The sequence below is a fragment of the Pagrus pagrus genome, assembly GCF_965226575.1.
Source record: "Pagrus pagrus genome assembly, chromosome: 20".
In the NCBI taxonomy this organism is placed as follows: Eukaryota; Metazoa; Chordata; class Actinopteri; order Spariformes; family Sparidae; genus Pagrus; species Pagrus pagrus.
In genome coordinates, this window is record NC_140207.1 from 340,001 (window position 1) to 351,349 (window position 11,349).

At 44.4% G+C, this 11,349-nt stretch overlaps 1 protein-coding gene across 1 annotated transcript in view; it reads right to left on the bottom strand.

The window, feature by feature from the left end:
* LOC311249261 (receptor-type tyrosine-protein phosphatase mu-like) overlaps positions 1 to 11,349 on the bottom strand; it is a 157,572-nt gene that overhangs the window by 21,865 nt on the left and 124,358 nt on the right. The window contains exons 25-26 of the mRNA XM_084340158.1: positions 9,998 to 10,006; positions 2,074 to 2,161 (exon numbers count right to left, since the gene is read on the bottom strand). Of these exons, the coding sequence (XP_084196284.1) occupies positions 2,074 to 2,161; positions 9,998 to 10,006 (97 nt within the window). The remainder of the gene's footprint in view (positions 1 to 2,073; positions 2,162 to 9,997; positions 10,007 to 11,349) is intronic.

An 11,349-nucleotide genomic window follows, 5' to 3' on the forward strand; every position in this document is an offset into this window, starting at 1 on the left:
ATTATGAAGAGTGTCCCTGCAGGCCACCGTAGCTCCCAGCTGGCTCCATCACACCTCATTAGCATAATTACCCCACCCCAGGACAGTGTGTGTGTGTGTGTGTGTGTGTGTGTTGATGTTAGCCGGCAGCTGAAACTGAGCAGCTGTCAACACTAACTTTCTGGGACGTTAGCACGTTAGCTTCAGCAGTTCAGTGATGTGTTTCTGAGACCTGCAGCTGTGCGATGATAAAAACTGACGTGAGATCAGCCTGATGGTGAAAAACCAACAACAAACCGGCTCCGGCAGCTTCGTGTCGCCCGTCTGACACGTTGAGCTCCGTCCTGCTCTTCATACGCTGACTTAGCTTGATTCGAGTCTGGATCCACGCAGCAGTCGTCATAGCAACAGGTCCAACAGCACAAAAGTGCAGTGTTACCCCGAAACGATCTACCAGGGAGGTAACAGTGTTCCTGAGGAGGCTCGTAGACGTTCACAAAGATCATCTGAAGATGATCCTGAACATCACAGATTGAACTTAAACAACACAAACAAATAGACGAAGCCTCCAGCTTAACAAGTCCTGGTCTGCTGGTCTGCGGGTCCTGACTTGGAGCTTAACTTATGACTCGTTGGTCCTGACTTGGAGCTTAACTTGTGACTCGTTGATCCTGACTTGGAGCTTAACTTGTGACTCGCTGGTCCTGACTTGGAGCTTAACTTGTGACTCGTTGATCCTGACTTGGAGCTTAACTTGTGACTCCTTGGTCCTGACTTGGGACTTGTTGTTTGGCAGTTTCAGTAACGTTGTTTAGTGTATCTGCTGACGGACACTCGTATCAAACCTCAGTGAAGCTGTGATGGTTCATATAACTTCATGAACATGAAGCTGCTGGATGTGAACATGTAACCAACAACAAACACACCATCAGTGAAGAGACAGTTAGTGGAACCGACAGTGATCCAGGTTCTGTGGTTCTGTTGCTGCAGATATGAACACTGACAGGCAGGCAGAGCGTGCACCAGACTCCTTTCAATATTCTCTTGTTTTTCATGGTCAGGACCAGCGACACCATCCAGCTTATTATTACACTTAGTAGACAGAAACATCACAAGTCAGCACCAACTAGTCACAGGTCAGCACCAACAAGTCACAGGTCAGCACCAACTAGTCACAGGTCAGCACCAACAAGTCACAGGTCAGCACCAACTAGTCAAGGGTCAGCACCAACTAGTCACAGGTCAGCACCAACTAGTCACAGGTCAGCAACAACAAGTCACAGGTCAGCACCAACTAGTCACGGATCAGCACCAACTAGTCACAGGTTAGCACCAACTAGTCACAGGTCAGCACCAACAAGTCACAGGTCAGCACCAACTAGTCACAGGTTAGCACCAACTAGTCACAGGTCAGCACCAACAAGTCACAGGTCAGCACCAACAAGTCACAGGCTAGCACCAACTAGTCACGGGTCAGCACCAACTAGTCACAGGTTAGCACCAACTAGTCACGGGTCAGCACCAACTAGTCACAGGTTAGCACCAACTAGTCTCAGGTAGAGTTCCATGTTCAGACGACCATGTTTTACTGTTGGACAACAACAGTCCTGCTGCTGACACTGTCCCGTTGGAGCTCTCACTGTCACTTCAGAGTTGATGTTCCACATGACCTGAGACATGTTCCACATGACCTGGGACATGAACATGTCATCAACGAACGTCTACAGGTCCTCAGTGTGTACGTGAAAAATATCCCACAGGGGAAAGAGAAAGTATTTCTTCTCGTCATTCGTACACTGTGTGTGTGACGGTGTTGGTGTGACGTGTTGGTGTGACGGTGTTGGTGTAGTGAACTGAAGAAGGTCTGCTGTCCAATGATCCGGGGCGGATGTAGAAGAATATATGTTCTGTAAGAAAACAGTGGCAGAACCCTATGGGACTGGTTATCGGCTCAGTCATGACGCGGTGTTCTCCCAGCCTCACTCACAGAGTTAATCTAACCTCGTTAGTCTTGTTAATGATCTGTCTGACTGCCGCAGTGCCCATGAGCCTGTCATCAGACAGGTTGACAGCAGGTGACAGGTGGGTACGTACAGGCGATAATGTTTCCGTAGCGATTCTTCATGCGGTTCTCGTCCTTCTTGGCTGAATCCCACGGAGCAGACTGTCCCTCGAAAAAACTCTGAAAAGACAAAAAGACAGTTTGTTTAAAGGAAAACAGATCGAGAGTGATGAAACTCAGTGAACGCCTTCATGAATAATGCAGAGGATGTGTTTGATTTCCTGTTCTCTCCCTGAACACACACACAGGACTGAGCTTTATGGTCAGAGCAGATGATTAAGTCCAATTATGAGAAAGAGGCTCAGAGAGCAGCCGGAGGCGTCTCAACACTGTGAGACAACACGTTCACTCTGTGCTACAAACAAACAAACAGCGCAACACAACAGCATCAGGAAATATCAAATCACTGCTTCACCTCATCAGCTAAAACATTCTGAACAACACATCAGCAACAAGGACAGACTCACATCACTACACATCACTACACATCACTACACTACACATCACTACACATCACTTCACTACACATCACTACACATCACTACACTACACAGCACTACACATCACTACACTACACATCACTACACATCACTACACATCAAGACACTACACATCACTACACATCACTTCACTACACATCACTTCACTATACATCACTACACATCACTACACTACACATCACTACACATCAAGACACTACACATCACTACACATCACTTCACTACACATCACTTCACTACACATCACTACACATCACTACACTACACATCATTACACATCACTACACTACACATCACTACACATCACTACACTACACATCATTACACATCACTACACTACACATCACTACACATCACATCACTACACATCACTACACTACACATCACTATATATCACATCACTACACATCACTTACACTACACATCACTACACTACACATCACTACATCATCAACATCACTACACTACACATCACACACATCACTACACATCACATCACTATACATCACTACACATCACATCACTACACATCACTACACATCACTACACTACACATCACATCACTACACATCACTACACTACACATCACTACCTACACTACACATCACTACACATCACATCACTACACATCACTACACATCACTACCTACACTACACATCACTACACATCACATCACTACACATCACTACACTACACATCACTACACTACACATCACTACCTACACTACACATCACTACACATCACATCACTACACATCACTACACATCACTACCTACACTACACATCACTACACATCACTACACATCACATCACTACACATCACTACCTACACTACACATCACTACACATCACTACACATCACATCACTACACATCACTACCTACACTACACATCACATCACTACACATCACTACACATCACTACCTACACTACACATCACTACACATCACTACACTACACACCACTACATATCACATCACTACACATCACTACACTACACATCATTACATATCACATCACTACATATCACATCACTACACGTCACTACACTACACTACACATCATTACATATCACATCACTACATATCACACCACTACACATCACTACACTACACATCACTACCTACACTACACATCACTACACATCACATCACTACACATCACTACACATCACTACCTACACTACACATCACTACACATCACATCACTACACATCACTACACTACACATCACTACACTACACATCACTACCTACACTACACATCACTACACATCACATCACTACACATCACTACACATCACTACCTACACTACACATCACTACACATCACTACACATCACATCACTACACATCACTACCTACACTACACATCACTACACATCACTACACATCACATCACTACACATCACTACCTACACTACACATCACATCACTACACATCACTACACATCACTACCTACACTACACATCACTACACATCACTACACTACACACCACTACATATCACATCACTACACATCACTACACTACACATCATTACATATCACATCACTACATATCACATCACTACACGTCACTACACTACACTACACATCATTACATATCACATCACTACATATCACACCACTACACATCACTACACTACACATCACTACATATCACATCACTACACATCACTACACTACACATCATTACATATCACTACACTACACATCACTACACATCACTACACTACACATCACTACACATCACTACACTACACATCACTACACATCACTACATATCACATCACTACACATCACATCACTACACATCACTACACATCACTACACTACACATCACTACACATCACTACACTACACATCACTACACATCACAACACTACACATCACTACACATCACTACACATCACTACACTACACATCACTACACATCACTACACTACACATCACTACACATCACTACACTACACATCACTACACTACACATCACTACACATCACGACACATCACTACACTACACATCACTACACATCACGACACATCACTACACCACAGTGTGTCCAGCAGTCAGTGTCTCAGTCGTGATGCAGCTGAGACTTGTTTGAAACAGTTTGAGGAAATGCTTCGTGTGTCCTCAGACTGCTGCCAACTGTCTTGTTTCATGTTTTGTTGTCTTCTCAGTTCTCGCTGCTGTCCACTGAGGAAGCCTCCTCCACTCTGTTGTCCTCCCTCTCCTCTTCTTTAAAGGAATAGTTCAACCTAAAACGAAATTCAGTCATTATCGACTCACCCTCATGATGATGAGAAGTCCGGTGTAGTTTTTTCATCCTCAAAGTGCAGCTGGAGACCCGCGGGGGCACCGTCAGGCAGTTGACATCCATATAATGTGCCCGAGATGAAAAGGTCCATAAAACTACACAAAAACTTTGTAATATTCCTCCATACTGCTCGTCTGCTGCAACCCAAGTGTCCTGAAGTGGCGACATCCAGAGTTTACTCCAAACGACGTCATTTAGTACATTTTTACAGCCTAAGCAGTCACTATACTGTATTTGCCTGGAGGTGCACTCGAGCGTGCACGCTAGTCTCCCCCACACCACTCGCACTACGGAAGCCGCGCCACAAAACGCAAACGAGAACTCGCGATCCCATTTTTCCTTTTTTATCTTTCAAAGTTTCAAATCACTAGTGCAGGCAGATCCCTCTTGTGTTTGTGTGGCTCGGTGGCTCACAGCTGGATGTAAATACCAGTGTGTATCATCGAGTTCACGTTCGCATTTTGTGTGCGGCTTCCGCAGTGCGAGGGAGACTTGAGTGCCTCCAGGCAAACACAGTATAACTGTTTAGGCTGTAAAAATGTACTAAATGACGTTTCGAGTAAACTCTGGATGTCGCCACTTCAGGACACTTGGATTGCAGCAGACGAGCAGTATGGAGGAATATTACAAAGTTTTTGTGTAGTTTTATGGACCTTTTTGTCTCAGGCACAATTTGCAGCCATTATATGGATGTTTACTGCCTGACGGTACCCCGCGGATCTCCAGCTGCACTTTGAGGAAGAAAAAACTACACCAGACTTCTCATCAGCATGTGGGTGAGTCGATAATGACTGAATTTCGTTTTAAGGTGAACTATTCCTTCAAATGCTCTCTGTCCCTTCACCTCCCGACCAGCTTGATCATCTCCCCCCCTCCCTGGCTGTCTGAATCGCTGCGGACCAACAGATCGGTGCTACGAGCAGCAGAGAGAAAATGGAGAAAATCTCATCATCCTGATGACCTTGCTCACTACCACCACCTCCTGTCTGACTTCACATTAACTGGTTCAGCAGCCAAATCTGCCTTCTACCCGTCAAAGATCAACTCCTCTGCCTCCAACCCCAGGAAACTATTCTCCATGTTCTCCTGCTCCTCACCCCTCCTACCGCTCCTCCTCCATCCTCCATCACTGCTGATGACTTTGCAACTTACTTTCCCAAGAAAGTAAAAGACATCAGCTCCTCATTTACTCCTATGCCCTCCCAGAAAGCACCTCCCCCAACCCTCTGATCCCTCCTCGCTTCTCCAAAACATCTCACACGACATCTTGCCTTTCCTCACCACCCTGATCAACTCCTCCCTCACTTCAGGCTGTATTCCTGCTCCTTTCAAGACAGCTACAATAAAGCCACTCCTAAAGAAACCCACGTTAGACTCGGCTGACATCCGAAACTACAGACCTGTATCTCTTTTCTTGTTCCTCTCTAAAACCCTGGAACGTGCCATCTACAACCAACTGTCCTCCTACCTATCACAAAACAACCTTCTTGAACTCCATCAGTCAGGCTTCAGGACTGCTCACTCCACTGAGACGGCCCTCCTCACAGTGACTGAGTCGCTCTGTGCCACCAGAGCCTCGTCCCACTCGTCAGTCCTCATCCTCCTCGACTTATCCTCTGTGTTTGACGCAGTCAACCACCAAATCGTCCTCTCCACTCTGGCTGAACTTGGCATCGCTGACTCTGCTCTAACCTGGTTCACATCATACCTGACAGAACGCACCTTTCAGGTCATGTAGAATGGCTCCTTGTCCAAACCCTGCTCCCTGGAAACTGGTGTCCCTCAAGGCTCAGTACTAGGACCACTCCTGTTTTCATTATACACTAGATCACTAGGCTCTGCAATCACATCACATGGATTCTCTTACCACTGTTATGCTGATGACACCCAGCTGTTCCTCTCCTTTCCCCATCATCCTCCAACACTCACATTGCCACGAGCATCTCGGAATGTCTGGCAGACATCTCCGCTTGGACAACTGCCCATCATCTCAAGCTCAACCTCTGAACTGAACTCCTCTTCATCCCGGGGAAAGACTGCCCTCACATGGACCTGGCAGTCACTGTCGAGGACGTCACGGTATCGCCTTCATCGAGGAACCTGGGTTTGATCTTTGACAACGGACTATCCTGCACCCCCAACATCACCGCGGTGGCCTGATCCTGCAGATTTGCCCTCTACAACATCTGCAGGATCCGGTCTTTCCTCACAAAGGAAGCAACGCAACTCCTGGTCCAATCGCTGGTCATCTCCCACCTCAACTACTGCAACTCTCTCTTGGCTGGACTCCCAGCATCCGCGACTAAACCATTGCAGCGTATCCAGAATGCTGGTGGTGGCCTTCAAGGCCGTCAACTGAACAGCACCCGTCTACCCGTCTAAACACTGATCAGACCACACGTCCCAGTGCGAGCACTTCGCTCTACTACATCAGCTGGCCGGCTGGTACCGCCATCGCTGAGAGCAAACAAAGGCCGCTCAGCGAAGTCGTGACTCTTCTCTGTTCTGGCGCCGCAGTGGTGGAACGAACTCCCGACCAATGTCAGGACAGCAGAGTCACTCACCATCTTCTGCTAAAGACTCAAGGCTCACTTGTTCAGACTTCACCTCGACCTGCATAGCATGACTCCCCCCCCCCCCTCCCAAAAAAAAGGACTAATATGCACTTGTATGTTCCTACCTTCAGCACTTACATCATAGCACTTATGGAAGGTATCCTCGATAATTAGCAGCTACTTTGCTCTGATGAGGGCTTGAATATTGTTTCTATCTTTTCTACTTTATCGACGGTGATATGTTGTTTCTTTCTTGTGACAAATGTACTTATTGTAAGTCGCTTTGGACAAAAGCGTCTGCTGAATGCCCTGAATGTAAATGTACATGTTTAGTCTTTTTGTGGCTGTTTTGTGTTTCTGAGTTGTCGTTTCTATCAAGACTGCAGACTGTGGTGAAGGAGCTCACACACACACACACACACACACACACACACACACACACACACACACACACTTTGATCCACAGCAGGTTTCCTGGGTCGCTCATTAAAATGCCTGCAGACAGATGTGTGTGTGCGTGTGTGTGTGTGTGTGTGTGTGTGTGTGTGTGTGTGACAGGAGTCTAACAGCTCCAGACATCCATCAAACTGAGAGGTGAGTGATGTCACACACACACACACACACACACACACACACACACACTACACACCCAGCTCTCCATGATTGACAGCGAGGAACAAAGGGAGGAAAAAATAAAAAAAGAGAAAAGAATCGAAGGAATGAACTAATGACTGCACTCTCACTGTGTGTGTGTGTGTGTGTGTGTGCATCTTTGTGTGTCTGTGTGTGTGTGTCTGTGCCAATGCTAGTGCTAATGCTAATGCTACCGCTTCCCTGAAACCACCAAAACCTAAAAGGTCAAAGGTCACGTCTTCTATGGCTTCAAGAGGTTTAGAAAAAAGGTCCCTGTTCACACTGTACAACAACTATATACTGTATCATACTACTACTGCACCACTGTACCGTAACCTTACTGATATATGTATATATATATATATATGACTGACAGACAGCTGATGATGATGTCATCTCATTAATATATCAACTTCTGCTAACATGCTAACTAGCATGCGATTAGCTCTGACACACTTTGTGAATCTGAGTGTGACCGTTCAGTTTTGCTCTTGTCAACAGAAGTGCCCTGAAATAAGTCTGTGGTGAACACAAGCTTCAGAGATTTTTACATTATGTTCTACAACAAAAAACACATCAGTAAAAACCCCATATGTGACTTTACCGTTGCTAACAAGTGGCTAGGTGTTTTTGGAGACATTAAACCTCCTCACACCAACATGGAGACGACCAGGCTGACTTAATATAACAACAACAACAACAACAACAAAACATCAGATGTCTCCATACAGCTCGTCTGCTGTGATCACAGTCTGCAGAAGAGAAGAGATCACAACCTGATCTGAGGAGACCATATTTATCTTCACTGGACCTGCTCAGCTAAAAGTCTTAGCATGCACACCAACTGAAGTGGGTGCACAAGCTCGACCGCATGTCGAGGGTTAAATCTGGTCTCCTCAGATCAGGTTGTGATCTCTGTGATCACAGCAGACGAGCTGTATGGAGACATCTGATGTTTTAAATCATCTCCAGCTGCTTCAGGTGTTCAGCAGAACGCTGCAACTCTGTTTTACTGTGAAGCTCCAGAAATGTTCTGTGGACTACGAGACTTCACCTGACTTTATATCATCAGGAGGAGATGATGACTGAGCCTGACTTTATATCATCAGGAGGAGACGATGGCTGAGCCTGACTTTATATCATCAGGAGGAGACGATGACTGAGCCTGACTTTATATCATCAGGAGGAGATGATGACTGAGCCTGACTTTATATCATCAGGAGGAGACGATGACTGAGCCTGACTTTATATCATCAGGAGGAGATGATGACTGAGCCTGACTTGACACACTCATTACGTTGATGAGAAAGCTGGTTGTTGAATAGTGAGTTAATCAGACGTGTGTTGTGAAATAAAACATGTCTGTGTATGAAACAGCGTTGGTCCTTCTGCTTCTCTCAAACATTATCAATCCAGAAACACATGAATCAAACAGAATCCGGTGAAACGTTCTCCATCAAACAAACATGCTCGTCTGGCTGATAGCGACAGAAGGACACACAGAAACATGGTGAATCTCAGCCTCAGTTTGTCTCTTGTGTGTTAGCATTAATGCTACGTTCAGGTCCCATAGGCAACCATCTGTTTGTGTTAAAGATAAATACTGCTAAGCACACTTCCTGCTGCTCGGGGAGGTTAAAATATTCTGTTAAAGAGTTCAAACAAAGGTCAAATATTTGTTCAGGAGTGTTTGAGGACTCAGGAGACGCCTTCAGAACAGCAGAAAGTTTGTTCAACCACAAACATTAGTGTGTGTTTATCCTTCAGACAAACTGAAGGTTACCTCTGAGACTCCAATGCAATGCTAATACAAACTGACAGACATCAGTTAGACATTCAGCTACAGTGCTAATGTGTGTGTTGGGCGTTAGCTAGCTGCTAGTCTCTAATCTAGTTGACAAGAACACAGGATGTTAAGAAACTGAAAACCAAGAAGGTGTCTTACCTCGTTAAGCTGTCCAATCAGAATAATTAGTAAAGGAGAAGCATGTAGGGAGATAACAATCATCAGCTGGGTGTCTGCTCAACTCACTACTGCAGCACTTAACATCACCAATCAATTCAAAGATCAATCACTGGATTTAAAATCTACAGACAAGGATTAAAACCACATGAAAGAATTTTTCTTTCCTCAAATTCTCACATTTATTTTGAAAATCCAGATTTTAAACTGAAAATCCTGAGAATAGTCAGAACGGCCGTACATCTGACAACAACTTGTCTTTCCTTGTGGCCCTAATCCTCTTCTATAGATACTAATCAATGATGATATCATGGTTAATGATCAGGATGAGAAGCAGCCAGTGCTCATGTCATCTCATTAATAAAACAATCATGTGTAATCAGATTACAGACAACAAACAAAAAGCACAACAACAAACATTTCACATATTTTTCAAGCATTTGGATCAAAATTCAAACACATTCAACTGCGACCATGTTTCCATCAACACCAGTAAGACCAGTGTGATCTGGTTCTACTGTTACTGGTTCCATTAAAACACTTCAGGTTGATTTTTCTTCACCAGTTTAAAGAACACAATACAGAAGGAACTTGTTTTACAGCTGCAAGAAGTGTTTTTGAATTGCAAGAGACAATATTTCATTTTCAGAAGCTGAGAGCTGAGTCGGCTCGATGTGAACTAAATTATGTTTCTGTTTCATTATTACTATAAATAAATCAATTCCAAATGTCTTTCTGGGGACCGTGGCAACATGTTGGGATGATCCAGTTAGTATGATTATATGTCCTGTGGGTTACAATGTTTCTTTAGTAGGAAGGCGGACTGTCCTGACTGAAGTAGAATTATGAAATTCTTGGAAGGGACATGTTGTGGATATTCATCAGTGTCTACAGTAACCAATAGTAGTAAATGTGCGTTACATCCCTCGCCATGGAGCTAGCAGTCTGCTGACTGTTCAGACCAGGACGAAACAACAAGCCTCTGAGAAGACAACAGGGAATACAGTAAATAGGACTTCTAACTTAGCTGCACGGCTAATGGAGCTAAGTAGCGACCAACAGCTATGTTCAGCAGCATAAGTTAGCGGTTACTTTAAAATAATAATAATAATAATAATAATAAAAATACATAAAACACCTCGGTACTGTAACTGTCCGCTGTCATTCTCAGAGGCTGCATACAGCTCCAACAGATATAAAGTCATCTTATGTGTAAGTTACAAAGTTGTGTTGTTGTGTAAGTTATAAAAACATGTTATTGTAAGTTATCATAAAGTCGTGTTTTTGTGTCAATTATAAAGTTGTTATTGTGTAAGTTATATAGTCGCGTTATT